Here is a 19,662-nt window from a genome sequence, read left to right on the forward strand (position 1 = left end):
CCAATATGTTTCAGCCATATTTTCGGCAGCTATATCAACGTTGGCAGACTTGCATAGCGGCCAACGGCAACTATTTTGAGGGCCGATGTGGATCTGCGTAAGTGTATGTGAATACCTTGTAATATGATGCGATAAAACCACAGTCCACAAAATTAATGACTGTGCTACGTATATATGTTCACATAAAGTATCGCAATTTACCGCATTCATTAGATTTACTTGCAAAACCCTCTGATTCCCACAGCAACCATTCCAGTCACTGCACTCCAAGCCTGTCTTAACCTTTTAAAAATCTGATGACATTTTTCTGAGAAGTATTGTGCTTCTATGGACCAATTTCATAGCAACAGCTTAGAGAGTTTTCGCTCGCTCGAACGCTGGGATCGTGGGTTCGAATCTCACTCAAGGCATGGATGTCTGTGTGTGCGTTTATTCTGTTTGTGCTGTCCTGTGTGTAGGTTGCGGCCTTGCGACGGGCTCGTCACTCGTCCAAGAAGTCCTACCGTCTGTGTAAAAAAGATTACGGAACTGAAGAAGAGAGCAGGACCTGAATGAAAGATCCTAATTCTTTGGTGTGAGACACTGAGAGGGAACAGGGCGGGAGTCTCAGCACATCCATGCAAGTTCTTCTGCATGGTCAGATGTTGAGCAGAGAGAGCTCGTGGTAGCCATAAAAAGTGACGAAATAACTCATCACTACATTGTGAAGCGTGCGAGGTTTGTGTTTCAATTAATTTACAAACTGGATATTCGTTAAATGTAATAATGGTTTGTGATTGATGAGTGACGACCCCAAAAGTACTGCGTGCAGAGCGTATGGTCATAAGGAAACAACTTCTGTGTTACGCACCGCTCGCAGCCACGGGGGACCCTAAGGAACTTGACTATCTCATTAAGTTTCATCAGAATGAAACAGAACAGTAGGAACATCAAAAGCGACACAAAAGACATGACAGTTTCTGCGGGTCAGGTTTCTCACCCCAGTTCATTATCAGTCTCAGACATGAGTACACACAGTATCTGTGAAACTGTTATTATTTGTTAGATGTCCCCTTGCAATGGAACGGAAGCTGGGGGCTCAGCGCTTCAGACATCAAAACCCCACTGAACTCGAAACTCTGCCATTTCACACAAATACTTAAATGGTAAATTTTAATGTTATTAATCTTAAAGCCCGTTGAAATTCAACGGTGAACATTTTCTCATTTTCATTCTTCACCACACTTCTTCCCTCCTTTCTTACCTTTATCGTTTTTCCTCCTTTCTCTGCTAAAACAGTGAGCTAGTTATTTCATTATCCTTCGGATGACATTTTCGACACACAGCTGTTATCTGTGTAAGTACATGGAAACTACTACGACGTGAGAATGACATAACATATAAAGTCAGATAACGTACATAGTTACAGAGTTTCCAACATAAAATACAACATATATAGACTCTCTTTTCTGTTCCGATTTTCCGATGGACACCTTCCCCGAAAATTCCCCGTAAAACTCCCTCCTTTTCACTAACTTCCGTTCACTTCACAAGTAATTTGGCTCAAGCGGCAGCGCTTCTAGCTTGTATTCTAGAGGTTCCAGGATCGACTCTAAGCTGAGCCACCTATTCTCCTGACTGAGAGTTCAGTGGCTTCCTCCATCCCTTCATATAAATACCTTGCAATAGGCCACAACGCTTCCTCCGCAAGCTTTCGAAGTTCCCGAAGGCAACCGATCTCTCCCACCATTCAACGCAAAGTACCCGCACGTAACCGCTACAGTTGATAACCACGTTCGCTCATCTGTCCTTATTTCATTCATTCTCTCTGAGACCCCATGAGTCTACTTTCCTTAGCATGTCTGGAAATACTTCACTTTACGTCATTTCTCCAGAGCAAGGTACATACTTCGTAACCCTAAAAAAGAGGAGCCGGTCACGGTAGCCGAGCGGTTTAAGGCATGAACTGTCTTCGCTCGCTCGGAAACCGGGATCGTGGGTTCAAATCCCATACAAGGCATGGATGTTTTGGGTGTGTATTCGCTTATTCTGTGTTTGTGTTTTCCTGTATTTAGGTAGAGGCCTTGTGAGGGGCTGATCACCCGTCCAAGGAGTCATTCTGTCTGCAAAGCGATCATGCAACTGAGAAATCAACCCTATGCTCCACAGTGGGAGCAACAGGGGAGGCAGAAAGTTTGGGTTTTGGAGAAAGTATGCGAAGCGTCACAGACGAACAATTATACCTGTTCCACATTGGTCTACCAGTTATTTTTTATCATAAACCTCATGTTTATGTCTATTTGTTAGTGTTGTTTCCATGTTGATTTTGTTGCCGTTGAAAAGCACAAGATGTACTCATCATTAACACAACCGCCATTTAAACGTCAGATGCGACTGCTTGTAAAATTATCTCATGTTCGCTAGCAAACACTATTTTATTCTCTGAATTATAAAATCCGAAAATATTTCAAAAGAAAATTTCTAAAAACAAATCTACACAATATCTAACATCAATAACTTCAGAAGTTCGAGACAGCTACTTTCATACTGGAAGATCAATATCCAGTGAGCGGTAACACTGCCTAAAGAAACATTTTTTGACGAATATGAACAGTGAATTCCCACCCAGCAACACTTCCCACTGCTCTCAAGTTCTGCCCTTATTCGTAAATACTACCAACTCTAAAGAGTTCTGACAGTGGTGTTTAATACTCAGAATTACTGGGTTTTTGGACTTTTGTCCACTGTCCGGTATTCTAAAAAACACTAAAAACACTACATTTCGGAAACTAGATCTGTTTTCGCCCTCAGATGAGGAGTTGGAGACACCTCTTCAACCTCAATCACTCCATCTCCTCTCACTGTCCAGTGTTTGAGGTTGAGAAGGTGTCTCACAGCCCTTCATCCGAGGATGCAAACAGATCTAGTTCCGAAATGTTGTTTTTAGTGTTTTTTTAGAATACCAGACAATGGGGGAAAAATAAAAAAACCAGAAATTCTAAGTACTATAAATTCGGTCTCTAATAAACATAACGCCGGACAAGAAGAGGTACCAAAATTAGCATTTGATATCATTTTAACGATAACATGTCACATTATCTTACCTTTCAGAAAGGATAGTATACACAGGCCTACACAGATAGACTGCTAGAAAAATAGTCCGTCAGTTTGTCAGTTAATTCAGTGACAAAATGACTGATAATGGAATAATATCAAATACGAATCGATTCGACCAACATAAGGCCTATCTCGAGCATAGGGGCCTACACGTAGGCCTAGTAGTCCGAAGCACTATCAACTTGCTAGAGGACTCAAACCTTGTGCAAAATTTTTTATTGTAGCGTCATATCGCGTATGAATAATTTATTATTTACGTCAGTCACCACCAGAAAAACAAGATAAAACAACGACCTTATCAGCGATACGACTACAATGCAAATGAGATAAACATGAAGTATACCTCAACATTTTAATATTTTAGCATAATTTTATATAAGAGACACCGGAACACTCCCAGGTGACTGCCAATGTAGGGAGAAGACATCCAGAGAAACAAACATACAGTACCTGAGGATGGTCGAAACATCCGAAACACGTTGTAATGCTCAATACAGAGCACATGCACACATAAATTTGGGTGACTCAAAAAATTATTCAAATCCTGCACAAGTTTTAATTGTAGCTGCCGCCACAAGGTTGATGGGTTTGCTCCACAAGATAGTCTGGAGAGGAACAGTTCTTCAAGATACAGTACGATTGTTCCTGTTAGAAATTAATACTGCAGAGCAGGAACAGTTTACATATCGAAAAACGTTCTTGACCTTCACCTGCTTACATAAGTGCGTTGTTCAGCAACACGTGGGTTTGCACTGTGAGTATAAACATGCGAAGAGTTGACTAATTGCCAGGACTGATTAATAGAATAGGTGTGTGGAGACCGCTGGCTAGTGACATATAACAAGAGCAAGGAATGAAGTTGTCGCGTTACTATAGTTTATCTTCATAAAGTTTCTCAAAACCATTCGTTGCACCTCCTAACTAACTAACAGAAAGTAGCAGAATCCTTTTCGAGAAACCGTGTTCCTCATCTGCTCAGTTACTTTGGTGATATCGTGGCTTCTATGGCACCAGAAGGTTCAACGCCATGTTCATAAAAGGCCACTACTGGTCCCTAACCTGAGCCAGATGAATCTAGTAAACAATCTTCGACCCTCTTCATTTAAAATCACTATTATTATTATTATTATTATTATTATTATTATTATTATTATTATTATTATTATTATCATCATCATTATCATCATCATCATCATCATCCTGATATCTGTGCCTAGTTAACCAGTTTGCATTTTCATCTAAAATTCTGTATGGATTTCTCACCTCTCCCATACTTTCTATACTCCCCACCCATCTCATCTTTGATTTTTATTAAATTCCGCCCTCTCACACAGAGTGCTTCCCCAGATAATACTCTTTTCAAGAGTAAATACACTTCGACAAGTAGTCCTTCTGGTACTTCATGTACGAAGAAATGTTTACCCTGTACTTTGGACTGTTTATATTAGCGTGCAATAATTGACGTTCGACGCAGCAGGTGTTGTTTACCAGTTTTAACTCTCTGAGCCCTGAAATTTATTTACACAATATTTGAAAATTCACTTTCTACAGCACAGAAAACACATCGTGTCTCCATTAGAAAATACGGATCGGTTAATGCTGCTTATGGAAATAATCAGATAAGATTAGGTTGTTAACCGATCACAGTGCCTCGCGGTCTAAGGAATGGAATGTCTTCGTCCGCGCGATCACTGTGATCGTGGGTTCGACTCTCACTCAAGGCATGGATGAATGTGTTTTCTCTGTGTCTGTTCTTTCCTGTGTAGGTGATGGTCTTGCTTCGGGCTAATCCCCCGTCAAACGATTCCTACAAACTGTCTGTAAGATACATAGTCACAGATAAATTCTAAATGGGGACAGGCCAGAGGGTCTAATCCGTAAAAGGAGCAGGAAGAAGAACATAAAGATGAAAAAGAAACAAACAAACTCTGTGGCTTGAGTCCGCAAGCGTATACCGACCGAGCGACCGCCGCTTGTCAGCGAAGTTAGTGCCAACTTTGGCGGATAGAGGGTGTGTCGTGGTCAGCGCAACGAATCCCCACGGCCGTTAATTTCGGTTTTCTAGACCCGAGCAGCTATTTCCTTGAAATAGCTCCTCAGTTATCCTCACGAGGCTGAGTGGACCCCATTCAGACCCACTACTTCTCAGAACATCTGGTAGCGCCGGGAATCTGTAGCCAGGAACTCTAATCACTACACCACAGAGGCGGTGGAACATAAAGATGAAGACGAGTCAAAGCCTGTGAACGGAGAACAGGAATCGAAGGAGAAGGAAACAGTCATGACTTGTATGCAGTTTCTGTACCCTCACTGGTTGGGAAGGTCTTGAGGGCCGTACATCAGAATACCCGATGCTTAGGCAGCGACATGAAGCGAACATTTCTCACATAAAAGTCACACAATCAATTATTCCTATCAGTAACGTGCGGCGAGCCCATTAGAATGTACATTTAATGAATCATGTTGAAATAAATGACTTGGTACCGAAACGTCATGGCAAACAGGTGAGCGTTTCCAGCTTGATATTTCGGAAACCCCAGTGTCAAATCTCAATCCAAAAACAGACTGCTTTCTCGTATTTTCTAAATCGCTGCAGAGAAACAGTAGTACACGTGTAATTCCTCAAGAAAGGTCACAGTTGCTTTATTCCATGTCCTTATAACTTATTCTACGCTACAATATTAGATTACTCAGCTGAAAATGTTTCGTTCGAGAAATGAAGAAACAGAAAAAAAAAAACAAGATTGTATAATGTGTATTAATTCTGTTGGTGATTCATAATCGTGATATAATACATGAGGAATTTATCTGTGTGATTTAAAAGACATAGTTGCCAAGTAAGTTTACGCAAGGAATGTTTCAGGTTCCAGACAATACTTCATGTGCGCTTATTGCAATGTAACATACACTGCAAATGGATATGTCGGACTGACATAATACTCAAATTTGAAACATTTATACTAAGACATTGATCATCACAGGCATGAACTGTCTTCTCCCGCTCGAGCACTCGGATCGTGGGTTCGAATCTTACTCAAGGCATGCATGTCTGTCTACTTCTCTTTCTGTGTTTGTGTCGTATGTAGGTAGCGGCCTTGCAACGGGCTGATCCCGCGTCCGAGGAGTCTTACCGACCGCCTTAGGATTAAGAAACTTAAGTGAAGCAAAGGGTTTCACGGAAGTCATATGCCCCAAAGTGGGAGCAACAGGAAACAGAGATATACTAAGTCATAAGTTGTTTCATAGGTTGTTATTTAAAAGTCCAGTCTGTCGTTGTTGCATATCTGCCATTAATTAAAACATGATATTCACAGTTCTGTGTGGAACTCACAAAGTCTGTTTTGCTACCTACACAAACTTCCAGCTCCACATGTCAGTAGTAATGTTTACGTTTTAGAAATACACGTACCTTACTTCTTACTGCAGATTCTCTCACATTAAATTCTGTCGGCTACAACCTCCAAGTTTCGTACCGTCACAATTTATTTAATTGTACGCTTATAAAGCAATAAGCTAATTCATACATGATTCCGAGATAGCTTACGTGTATGTTTATGCTCTGACCCCACGTCTTAAGAACAGGAAGCAGATTAAAGATAAGAGGAAGTATCTCTATGGCTCTACAGCCCTCGGAACCTTGGCTGCTTTATCAGTTTCTTAATCCTATACACAGTCGGTAGGACTCCTTGGACTGGGGATCAGCCCGTCGCAAGGCCGCTTCATGCACACAGGACAACACAAACACAGAATAAGCGCACACAGACATCCATGCCTCGAGTGTGGTTCGAACTAACGATCCCAGAGTTCGAGCGGGCAAAGACGGTGCATGCCTTAGACCGAGCGGCCACTGTGATCCGTGGGAATATATTTACTTTGGTCATTTATGCCGAGCCCTTCACGAACTTGATTATTTTATGTGCAGGTGCGTGAATATGGTAAAGGTTTGCCACTGCGTTAATAAAATACAAAATGATCTGTATTTTACGTCCGCGCTGATGAAGCGCTCTTCTCCTGCGTGATTAGTAACTGGCAATAAGAGAGACGATATGCTAATTTGTAAGGTTCAGACAGAAAGCGATCGTGATCGGTAGAGAGGCCATCCTGTCATTTATGTTCGGAGCTACTGGTGATGGGTGTGGGAAAAAGGGCGACAGCGCTAGGCGCCTATTATGTGGATAACTATCTGTTATTAGCAGTCTCCCTGACGCGGATACAAACATTCCTTTTTGTGTTACATAACAAAGTTGCCTTGAAATGGAAACACCCCCTCCGACCCTTGTATTCATTCTACTAGAATAAGGCTGAAGGAGGAAATTGGCCGTGAAAACGTTAGCGTAACATACCATGCAGTGGAGTTACTAATACAAGCTTGCTTTGGGTTCCGGTCCAATCCAACATGTTACGAAATACTCCCATTTCTTGTTCTTTTCAGATTAATGTCATAGAATATCACATTGTATCTGCATCTCAGTCGGCACATTAACAGAATTCTCCTAAGCTTCCTTACATCGGTCACCTTGACAGCAGCTTTAGAACAACACAGGCCTTTCTTGCGTAACGTCCTTAATTCGGAATTAATTATGAAGCTTTATTCATGGGGTTACTAGGAACTTTAAGTGTAATTATATGAATATTAATGGACTTTTCAAAATGCTGGAACGTACGTGTCCATGTTCTTATCCCTCATAATTAAATGTCTCGTATATAAACCCGAAGATACACGATAAATGCGACATTTTTCTTATGTAGTAGATTTTGTTTTTAATTCGCTTACTGGGGGGTGGAGTCCAACTGGGTCCACTCGGCACGGCGGTCACTGAATGGCCTACTGTAGTAGAATTACTTGAAAGATCACTAACTTCATTACAACAAAGCAGTTGAAATAATCCATTAAGATTATTTAAATATAAATATTGTACTAATATTTGTAATCGCGTTCTTTATTAAATTTCGCTTTTATGTATACTAAGTGCAAATGTGACAGAAAATTATACGGATCAAATTTGCATGAGAAAATATATCCGACACTCGTTTTAAATAATGTAGGATGGAGTAGAGGTTTTGTTATACAACTTGACTCTCTATTTAACATCGTTTTATCGACTACAAAGTTACTGGAGTCAAATGACGTAATAGTTACGAATAATGAAATGAGATTAAGTTGTCACTTCCGGTTTTAGATAATTATCCGTACTTCTGTCTGGAGGCACTGAGAAAACGTTACGAAATCTCAGCGAGGAGCTCCGGGCCAAAAACCCAAATTTCCAGCACATGAAGCACGGGTCACGACCACTACGGATGTACTTTCCTGTCAAAATGAGAAGCGCCATCTTAAATGGGGAATTAGATTCTCCTACGAAAAAATCTACCGGGGTGTGGGGGGGGAGGTCAGGTAAATAAAGTGGTCACTGAAGAATTACGTTTTCTGGGATATGGCGCCGTGTAGATCTTGTGTTAACCGACGTTTCGGAGGAAAGTATCGCTGCAGAGAGTACGCAGCCAGCTGCTCGCGCTGGTTTCTCGCTCGCGGATTTTTCTACCCTGAAGGTGGAGGTGACACGTTCCTCCGAAACGTCGGTTCACACAAGATCTACACGGCGCCACATCCCAGAAGACGGCATTCTTCATAGTCACCGCCGTGAAGACCTCAAATCTTACAAAGCGGTCACTATAAGGGAATGGCCCTAAATGTACTACAGTGAAAGAAATCTTTAAGTCCTGGGATTTACCCATAGTTCTATCTGCAAACCAATGTTTAACTGCATACACGTATGCTCACTTCTTCATTAAATGAGTCGTCAAAATGTGTTGCATCCGTTTAATCGGTGAAATTCGAACTCCGTGATTAACCACGCCCTTGCTGTACAATCACAGCACTGTATTCGGGCGGTGATCTTTTGGATTACGACACCGTTCAGTCTGGTATGTGGTTACAACGTTTGGAAGGAATCTGCTGCCTCTATCTTTAGAATAGATGCCTATCCTCAAGACATGGCCACGCCATAGCTCAGGCGGTTATTCGCCGGCTTCCCACCGCGGCGGCCCTGGTTCAAGCCCGGGTCTGGTCAAGTGGGATTTGTGGTAGACAAAGTGGCGCTGTGGCAGGTTTTCTCTGAGCACTTCGGTGTCCCCTGCTAATCGTCATTCCACCAATTGCTCCACAGTCACCTTCATCTATCATCTGGGGCTGGTACAATAGGCCAGTAGTGGCCGCAGTAGCAAGCGGACTCAGTCTCACCCCACTATCTTTAAGACAGAGACAGTATGTTCCTCCGAAACGTCGGTAACATCGTAGCAGACTACACGGTGTCCTAACCCGAAAGACAGCCGTCTAAATCTTCATTGCTACGAAAACCGTAAATCTCACACCTGCCACTATAGGCTAGTTCTGAAGAGAAAGTGTAAGGTTGCATAGAGACTTACCAACTCCTGGCTGTAGCAGGTGCTAGGTGGCTCTTGTTCCTCGACGTCCAGCAGCCTCTCTGGTAGCTGGAAGTCGGAGTCGCTGCTCCAGGAGTGACGTCGCTTCACGCCTCCTGCAACACACAACGCCAAAAGTCCGTTTACCGAACAGGAATTCGTTCCTCTCGCTCGCTCTCTCTCTATGGCTTTACAGCCCTTTGGGCCTTGTCCGCTTTTTCAGTTTCTTAATCCTATACACGGTCTGTAGGACTCCTTGGACGGGGGATCAGCCTTTGTAACGCCGCTACATACACACAGAACAACACAAACACAGAATAAACCCACTCAGATACCCATGCCTCGAGTGAGATTCGAATCCATGATCCCGGTCTTCGGGCGTGCAAAGACGGTTCATGCCTTTTGGTCGGTAGTTTTTTCCTCTATTTCTGGAGACCTGAACTGCTTCCAACAAATATAACAATATACCAGTACTGACAGATTGACTGCCGGATAGCGGTGTTGGTGATGACGAATGATCGGCGAAAGGAAATGCAGAATTCCTGATAAACAAAAGACGATGCCTAGCCAAGTATAACTCACCAGACATTCCATATCAGCCCCGAGATACGTAACTAAATCCAGCAAAGGTCGAAAATCGTTCATTTTGTCGCTTTTTGCTGGCCAAAATGTGACTGCCAGTTCAAAAGACGTATAGTCTCCTTGCGTAATCCATACGCACATGTCAAAAAGTACAGATATTGAATAATAACAATGAACCTTTTAATTAAATCTTGTAATGAATTAATTGTTCTCTAACATTCTATTTTTGTTCCATTTTTATTCCTTGGCACTACAGCCTCAGTGGGCCTAGGCCTACCTCCATGAACTTCTCCGTTCACTTCGGTTTTTCTAGATGTTACACATTCGGTAGGACTCCTTGGGCGGGTGATGAGCTCGTCGCAAGGCCTCTACCTGTACACAAACACAGAAAAACGTACACACACACACACACACACACACACACACACTCAAGACATCCATGCCCTGAGTGGGATTCGAACCCACGATCCCGGTTTCCAAGCGAGCGAAGACAGTACATGCCTTAGACCGCTCGGCTACCGTGACCGGCCCAGCACCACTTTGTCCACCACAAATCCCACTTGACCAGACCCGGGATCGAACCCGGACTACTGCGGTGGGAAGCCAGCGACTAACCGCTTGAATTATGGCGAGGCCGAATGAGACCTTACTTTGAAGTATTTCAATCGAAACAAATCAAACCTAAACCAATTTATCGTAACAAAATTAAACGACGAAGATGACCGGGACTCGAGGAACACAAGGAAGATATTGGGACAGACCCCTTGACGTAAATTCCGTGCAAGGCAGAAGATGCTTGTAACGAAATACTTTAAAATTCGAAATTGGCTGACAAAAAGACACGTGTTTCACAGTAAAATATTAATTTAACAATAGTGTTTCTGGTTGTGAATACATATACTGCATGCAGGCGTAAGGGAATCTACACTCGAATTTCTGGAGCTTGCTTTCCTGGATTCGTTGGTCGTTATTCAATAATGGTAAATGTAATAAGATGAAATTTTGTGTCCGCTTTATTACTCGTAAAATTGCAGAGACGTTCTACAGACTTGGATTCCCTGGAATGTAGACAGTAAAATAGCTGAAAATTGGAACCGTGCTATAGGCGATGTTCGAGAACACGGTACCTTATCAAGATTTGGTTCTTCTAGTTGTTTCATATTTTAGACATGTGTTTTACTTCAATTCGTCTTCCATATTATTGCGCATAGCATCCGTACAGTGCACTAAGAATGTGGAAACTGCATTTTATTGAACTATATTGTTGGCGACGTGATCATCCTGAGAACGAAAAAAATATATATTCCGTGGCCTGGAGTCCGCAAGCGAACTATACCGACCGAGCGACCGCCGCTTGTCGGCGAAGTTAGTGCCAGCTTTAGCGGATAGAGGATGTTGCTTGGTCAGAGCAACGAATCCCCACGGCCGTTAATCTCGGTTTTCTAGACCGGAGTCGCTATTTCCTTGAAATAGCTCCTCAATTATCCTCACGAGGCTGAGTGGACCCTATTCCAGACCCACCACTCCTCAGAAAATCAGGTAGCCCCGGGAATCGAAACCGGACCTCTTGCTCTGTAGCTAGGAACTCTGACCACTAGACCACAGAGGCGGTCTCATCCTGAGAACTTAAGAAAAATAAAACGGGTAAAATCGGACAGGGGAGATTTCAAACTCCAGTAAAGGTATCAGGGAGCGTTGCGAAGTACCCCCCACCAATGGCCTCTCGAAGAAAGATTCCACACCATCCAACTGTACTACAAGCATTTCACAACATTAAGCAACAGCAGACAAGCGGAAAAGTGACCGTTTGTTGTCAGATAAAGCAAAAGTTAAGCTTTAAAACTATAACCATCACGACTCGTATGCTCTGCATGATTAGGAGATGTAAAATAAGCCCACGTGGTAGGAAGTAGGAAGAATCGATCTCTTCCAAAAACCATGCGTCCTCCTGCAACTGGGCACCGGGCAAGTTAGCTCAGCGGTAACGCTTCTGAATTGTATTCGAGTTCCGATCTCGACCGGAGCATTGGCTATCCTGACTGAGGACTTTGTGGTTTTCCTCTGTCCCTCCAGGTGAGTGCCGGGGTATTACCTCAAATTAGCCCACGGCCGTCTCCTTGCATCCCTCCCAATTTACTATTCATTAATTATCCTGCCTTCTACTCTAAGTTACTCACGGCGTTATGCCGCGCGGTCTAAGGCATGAACTCTCTTCGCTCGCTCGAACGCTGGGACCGTGGGTTTGAATCCCATTCAAGGCATGGATATCTGTATATGTTTTATTCTGCTTTTGTGTTGTCCTGTGTGTAGGTAGCGGCCTTGCGGCTGGCTGATCACTCGTCTAAGGAGTCGTACCGTCTGGGTAACAAAAAGTAGATTCCGAAACTGAAGAAAAGGCCAGGGCCCAACGAAGGGCTGCAGAGCCATTGATGAATGAAAAAATGAATGCATGAACTCACGGCGTTATTCAATACATGTTAAAGAAATCAGTAACCGGCGGCTTAACTTGAAGTTGTTAGGCCAGTGCGGTGAGTTGTTGGAGAACAATATTAACATTAATACAAATAACTATTCAGCGATGTAAGAATGCACTGAATATGAATACGATATAGTTTACAGTGATAATGATTTCACGTTAGTATCTTGCTCGGCTTATTCTTCGAACCTGAAGATGGAGGCGATATGTTCCTCCGAAACGTCGGTTGACGTTCAACGGACTACACGACATTATATCCCAGAAGGCAGCATTCTTCATAACCACCGCTGTGAAAACCTCAAATCCTACAAATAATAAAGATAGCAGATTCTAAAGTTTTCTGACGATGGTGTATAACATTCATAATTTCTGACATTTCGGGCTTTGTCTGTCGTCCGGTATTCTGAAAACTAGAAAACACAACGTTTCGGGAACTGGATCTGTTTCCGTCCTCAGTTTGGGGGGAAGATACCTACTCCGTTGGGTCCCTTAGGAACAGAGGTGTCTCCCTCCTGACCTGAGGACGGAAACAGATCCAGTTCCCGAAACGTTGTGTTTTCTAGTTTTCAGAATACCGGACGATGGGCAACTCCTGAAACCCCAGTAATTCTGAATACAGACAGTTTCTTCCCTCTGAGAAATTTCCATGAATGATGCGCAACGAGAGGGTACATTCTTCGTTATGACCGTTAAGACCGTTAAGACGGTTAAGACAGAGTGCTTGGACCGCCGAGTAAGTGGAAGAGACAATCCCGCCAGTAAATCTACCCCTCCTTCCCTTGAAACCCGGCAACATACCGGTACAGAGCGGTACAGAGCCTCTCAGGGAGTAACCAAGGACAGCGAGAAAAACTCAGGTTATTTGCCCTCCGTTTGATTGCCGGCAGACCGAGAACCGTGGCTCACTGGTTAGAACACATTTTGCAGTTGAGTACGTTTGTCGGATATCATCAAGTTGAATTTGGGTTCCTGGAGAATGATAACCTACAATTTAGTAACAACTAGACTTGACCTTCATAAACACTGTAGGCCTAGTACAAACGGCACTGTGGGGTTAGCATCACAAAACTTACCAGCATTTCTCAGCAGCGCGATTTTGTAAATATCTTAGGACTAGGAGGTAACACAAGGCTATAAGGTTTCGATGCTCCATAACAAAACTATGGGAAGAAAAACTGAGCCTTGTACGTAGGTGTCCCTCCGTGTTCAACTACGTCACATTTCATTGCTGTTGGCCCTTACGAACATTCTTGTGTTTTACATCGTTCATTCTAAAGGTCTTGCATTCGATACAAAGTCAGAACTTTGTGTATGTGGTAACAGTCCACCACGGTTCGAGTCAGACTTTAGGCAGTATATCTCCTCTTTCAACCATTATCATCATCTTAATTACAGTTCTGTCACTGGGGGGTAAAATGGAAACCCCGCCCACTCTTTGCCCCCCAAAAAAGGTGCTGATTCTGAGCTTTACCATAGCCAGGAGGGCTATGACCAAAATGGTCAAAAGACCTTATCCGGAGTTATAACCTGCAACGTAAGAAAGTGTGAGCTCTGAATACAAATTCTTTGGGGGTCAGAAGAGCTTTTGTTTCTGAACACTTAAAACATAACCTCTGAATAATTTTGGACAATACACTACAGTACGTCTTCCCGAACTAATAGTATGATTCAATCAACTAACAAACAAACCAGAATGTACGATACACCAGTTTCTTTGAGAAGCAAAAGCATTTTTTCACCAAAATCTAATACAACAGAACCTATGATCCTTCAATGAAACATGATAATTTGGAATGCTTTGTCACGTCACACACATATGACTTCGCCGGCCGTGTCGGTTTGCAGTTGCCCCGAATGTACCGGTGGCCCTACGGCTCTCAAGCACAGCCTCAGAAGCAGCAGTAAAGCCAATGTGGCGTCAAATGGTACTATGCCCTGAAGACATATGGGGGAGTGGAGGTATAGTTCCACCATTCTTGACCTCGGCACGGGGGGGAAAAAGCCCCGGTACCCATTGGAGAGGAGGCTGGGTGGACCGTCTGGACGCTGTGGAGAAAAGAAAAATCTTCCCCCGCACAGATGGTCAGGGCGTTAGCTAAGGCTCCAGGTTCGATGCAAACTGTTACAATGAATCTTAATTAAAAATAATAAAAAACTGTCAGTATAATGCCAACTTATCAACTGAAGACGAATTTCTATACTTCAGTATTTTATTAAGCTATTACTCTCCGGCTACTTCGTTGTGTGAATAAATTCTATGGCTTTTTTCAAGCAGTATAGACGCGATTAAAATTTCACTTTGAACAATCTAAACGTTTCCAAATTTTAAAGGCGATGTTCTGTTAGTCAGAACATTAGGAAACAAACTTTGGCACTGTATGTAGGACTTTAAGAATATAATAAACATTGTCATTTACATTCTAGCACACTTTATTAACTAAACGCTGTGTTAATAGCAAAATATTAAGCACTTTTTACCTTGTTGTCATAGAACGAACGAGGGTCGCATTGCTAATAGCCTCGGTGTGTTGAAGGACTCAGTCAAATTTAATAACAAATGGTTGAAGATGGTTTGAGATAAAAAAATGTTACCTGAAATGTAACTACGGTGTCTGTTCGCCTTCCTTTCTGTGAAGGAATTCCAAGATAAACTCCACTCACTGTGTAAAACAACAGAACGCACTCTTTAAAATCCAATGACATGAATATTATCACCTCAACAACAAAATAAACGGAAGAAGTCATTAAAATGACCTTGTTAACGGCTGTTTATAATTGGAGTAGAAACACGTGGTATCTAGACTGCTTAAAATTAACGAGAAGACTTGAAAGTAAATGCACATCTCGCTTTAATGAATATTAATAATGACGTCAAAGTACTCTTACGTTCTGAATAATTTTACAAAAACACTGAGAAAGCCCTTAAAGACAATTGATTAAAAGTCGAGACTGTAAATAATGAGGGCTCACCATACCAAGAGCTCACACCGATAATATCGGAAATAAAGCGGAAGATATATTGCTCGCAGTTGCGAAGTGATGGAATTTTCATACCCTCTTCTAATTAAAACGTTCCATTTTGTAGGGGAAAAATCATCTTGCAGGAGCTGTGATATATTCAGTAAGGAAATTTCCCTTGCTCATGCATTCTATTTACCCATGTTTACATCAGCAATATTTCTCTACAATTCCGTGTCTGTTTGGAGCCGGGATAGCGACTTGCTACGGGCTGGACAACCGAGGGGTCGGAGTTTGAGGCCCAGTAGGGTCAAGAATTTTCTCTTCTCCACGTCGTTCAGACTGGCTCTGAGGTACACCCAACCTCCTATCCAATGGGTAACGGGGGCTCTTTCCCCTGGGGTAAAGCGGCCGGGGCGTGAAGCTGACCACTCACCTCCAGCTAATGCTGAGGTCAAGGAAATGTGGATCTATATATCCACTCCCCCATACGTTTTCGTGGCGTAGTGCTTAGTTAGTGAAACACACGGACAGCTTTTTCCGTGTCAGTTAAAACATCGCTTTGTCATACTTTGATAAACTATGAAAATACAATCGTTACGTTATGAACTACCGGTGCGTGAATATTATTAAGAATGAAATGAACCGTAATTGGCTCGTAAATTGGAAGAGTCTTTAAGACCAGGGGCAGAATAGTCAGTTCAAGTCAGAATGAAGAATGACACAGAATTGTTGATTGTTCAGGAACGTAAATCGCAAGGGGGCTGAGAGGTGTCCGGCAGGGGCAGGAGGCGGGGCCCAGCTGTGTGTGTGCACGCGTGTGACCAGAAGAGAAGGAGGCAGAATGTGACTGTCACTCACTCGCTTACCTGACGGATATTTGAATAAAAGTCGCACACTTTCATCACCACCACTAGCACCCTTCACACGCGTCGAGTCCACAGCACCAAAAGAAGGCACTCGACAGAGGATTCCAGCAAGCCACAATCCAAACTGATCGACCAGCTTTCTTCATCTCCTTCAGGGATCTGCTTTACTACTACCGCACGATCATCTTACTCTTCTTCTCTCCCCCACCTTTACCTATCTCTTACTTTCCCCCTCTACCCTTCATGCTCTCCCTACTCCGCCACTTCTACCACCATCTTCTTGTTTCTTACGCTCAAGATGCGTGCATTCCTAGCATCCAACATCTCACACACGCGCACGCACACACACAGACACACACATATATTTTTCATCAGTAATCTGTCATACGACAGGTCCACAGTCTCTTCCAAAACAGTTCCTCCACTTAATGAGATCTAGAGCTTTCTCCTTCAAATGAGAATATCCTCTTCTGTCCCCAAGGTCATCCAGCATCTTCTTACGTCTTTTTCCTCGTCTTCTGGTCGCATACATGGTATCTCTATTTTTGGAAAGAGACTAACCAGGAAAAGTGATAATGTGGTAGTTTTTCCATTTGCTTTCCACATCGCAGTACAACAACCGTTCAAACCACTCGGGTCACGCCTGTTGCTGTACGAACTTGAACCATCTCGAGCATCATTTGCTCTGTGCTTCAAGTCGCTGCTGATGACGCTTCTTCCGGCATCAGTTTTTGGTTTTTGGTGTCTCTCTTCGTCTGATGCGCACCCTTTGACCTGTCCAGTAAGGGAGGCCCTGCCAGTAGCTACACTACCGCTGGTATAGCTCTTAGGGTACTTGGAATACTCAAACCCGCTCACCACTCACCCTCACCCTTCACACACATACATGAGGGCGCGCAAATACGGGCCAGCTGTGTGGCAAAATTCCTTCGGGGAAATTCGACCTCATCATTACCATCATTGTGAGCACAGTCACTATCGTCTTCATTGTTGTGGCTCCTGTTGTAACATGGTCGTGGATGCTGAAGCAAGGGCATTGCTTTTCACACAGTGCCGCATTGCTTCGCTTCTCCGTGCTTTGGTTGTATAGCCCGACAGCGTTTTCCTCGTCGGTGGATGCGGCAGAGAAGAGATCTCTAATTATTGGCCACGTTCGCTGGCAAGGAAGGGGGTTGGCAGACTGGCCCGGGACTTGCTGGTTGTGCTCAGGAAGAAGAGGGTCAGGGGAAGGGGGCGTGCATGGGGGGGGGCGGGTTTAGCGCGGCTCTGTATTCTGTGACCCCAGTGACCCGGCATCAGGGTTAAAACAAGTCGACTCTACAAGGTAGAAAGAAGAATAACAGTGAAAACCTGTTTAAGATGACCACCTGTGGTTCCGGTCATCAAAGTGGTAATTGACTGTTCTGGCAGATGGGAAATTTGTTTTCCAACACATATTAGGCCGGCCAAGTATCACAATCAAGAATTCTTTAATAACAAGACCGTGTTTTGTAGCATCTAACGATGTGATCTTCTACAAAACACCGCTAGAAGACTTGATAATTTTAGATTTAACGAAATTTTATGCGATAAGCGTCTTTAATTAGGCTAAATTTGCCTTCAGCATGCTTACACGTTCAAGAAAACCTTAAAGACACTTGCTATTTGAAGCACTAACCATGCACACTTACAGTCTCACGTCTGCTTTTCTGTCAGGCCTAAGTAGGGATGGCATGCGCTTACACGTTCAAGAAAACCTGAAGACACTTACTATTTGAGGCACTAACCATGGACTCTTACCGTCTCACGTCTGCTTTCCTGTCAGGCCTAAGTAGGGATGGCATGCGCTTACACGTTTCCCTAACTCTGGCCAGCAGACGTAACTTGGAGGTATTATAAATTCCCGTATAAACCCAAAGCGTGAAACGAAATGAGAAAGGATGTTTGAAATTTGGAGTCAGCTTAATGTCCGTGTCAGAGCTCGAGATGATGCAGTTCATGGTCGGTGTTCGAGAGGCAAATTCCACTGAAGCAGGCGTGACGTATGGAAACATATCGTACGTGTACTCTTAATGATACTATACAGAGTGTCCCGCCGCCGTGCCAAAGCTCAGGCGGTTAGTCGCCGGCTTCCTACCGCGGCGGCCCGGGTTCGAGCCCAGGTCAGGTTATGTGGGATTTGTGGTAGACAAAGTGGCACTGCGGCAGGTTTTATTCGAGTATCTCGGTGTCCCCTGCCAATTCTCATCCCACCAACTGCTCCACATTCATCATTATCTATCATCCGGGGCTGGTACAATAGGCCAATTAGTGGCCGACGTGACTCAGTCTCGCCTAATCCCAAGAAACTAAAAGAAAATAAACTACAGGTTGTCCCTGGAGGAACGGTCAATATTCTGGGATCTCATAGTACCGGTCATTCTAAGCAAAATATTGTATACGTATATACATGAGTCCTATTCCGAACGGTTTCCGTATAGCTATTTCACTGTACGGTTCAAAAATAAGAAAGAGATATTACGTACTGCTTCTAATACCGGTATTTATTGTTAAGTGACAATGCTGGTACAGTTTACTTAATATAATGCATTTTCGAAAATTCCACCGTCAACATCAGTGCACTTTGCAACTCGTGTGAGGACATGGGCGTGTTGCTTGTGTGAGTGCGCCTTGACGTACTACTGTACAGTGAAATAGCTCTCTATCTTTGAAACCTTTCGGAATAGGATACATGTACACGTAAACTTCTTTGCTTAGAAAGGCCGATACTATGACCCCCAGAATACTGACCATTCCTCCTGGGACATCCTATATAATTAAAAAATTTCTGAAATTTAAATTATTTTATCCCTTATATTAAATCAGTATAATTCTAATGTGAGCAAAAGATTACACGCTGTAGAAGCTTTCCTTCCATAGGCTGTTCAGAAGGCAGGGATATATATCCGTGACTGTCATGACTAGTTCACCTCACCGCTCGATTAGGTTTCAGATAACAGGCAGTAAGTTCAATCAACAATGGAACAACTATTCCAAGAATTGATAGTTATCCGGGAAGGAACTTCCAAATAGTTACCAATCAACGAAAAGGAAACTGGCAGAGCTATAAAATGAATAGGCCAAACAAAACATGTTATTAGTGAGTCTTCTATTGTTTATGGCCTTTACTCTGCAAGATACTTATTAATGTTGGGAAACAACATACGGGAGGCATACTGTTGAGGGAGACATGCCGTCATGCAGGGATAGTCAGGAAAGAGCCAAGTTCTATGCGGTAGCGAC

At 43.2% G+C, this 19,662-nt stretch overlaps 1 protein-coding gene across 1 annotated transcript in view; it reads right to left on the reverse strand.

Moving 5' to 3' along the window:
* LOC111874763 overlaps positions 1 to 18,380 on the reverse strand; it is a 34,438-nt gene extending 16,058 nt beyond the window's left edge. The window contains exons 1-3 of the mRNA XM_023870534.2: positions 18,181 to 18,380; positions 16,402 to 16,541; positions 9,520 to 9,632 (exon numbers count right to left, since the gene is read on the reverse strand). Coding sequence (XP_023726302.1) covers positions 9,520 to 9,632; positions 16,402 to 16,541; positions 18,181 to 18,380 — 453 coding nt within the window. The remainder of the gene's footprint in view (positions 1 to 9,519; positions 9,633 to 16,401; positions 16,542 to 18,180) is intronic.
* Positions 18,381 to 19,662: the final 1,282 nt, after the last annotated feature.

Source organism: Cryptotermes secundus, unplaced genomic scaffold (assembly GCF_002891405.2).
Source record: "Cryptotermes secundus unplaced genomic scaffold, Csec_1.0 scaffold838, whole genome shotgun sequence".
In the NCBI taxonomy this organism is placed as follows: Eukaryota; Metazoa; Arthropoda; class Insecta; order Blattodea; family Kalotermitidae; genus Cryptotermes; species Cryptotermes secundus.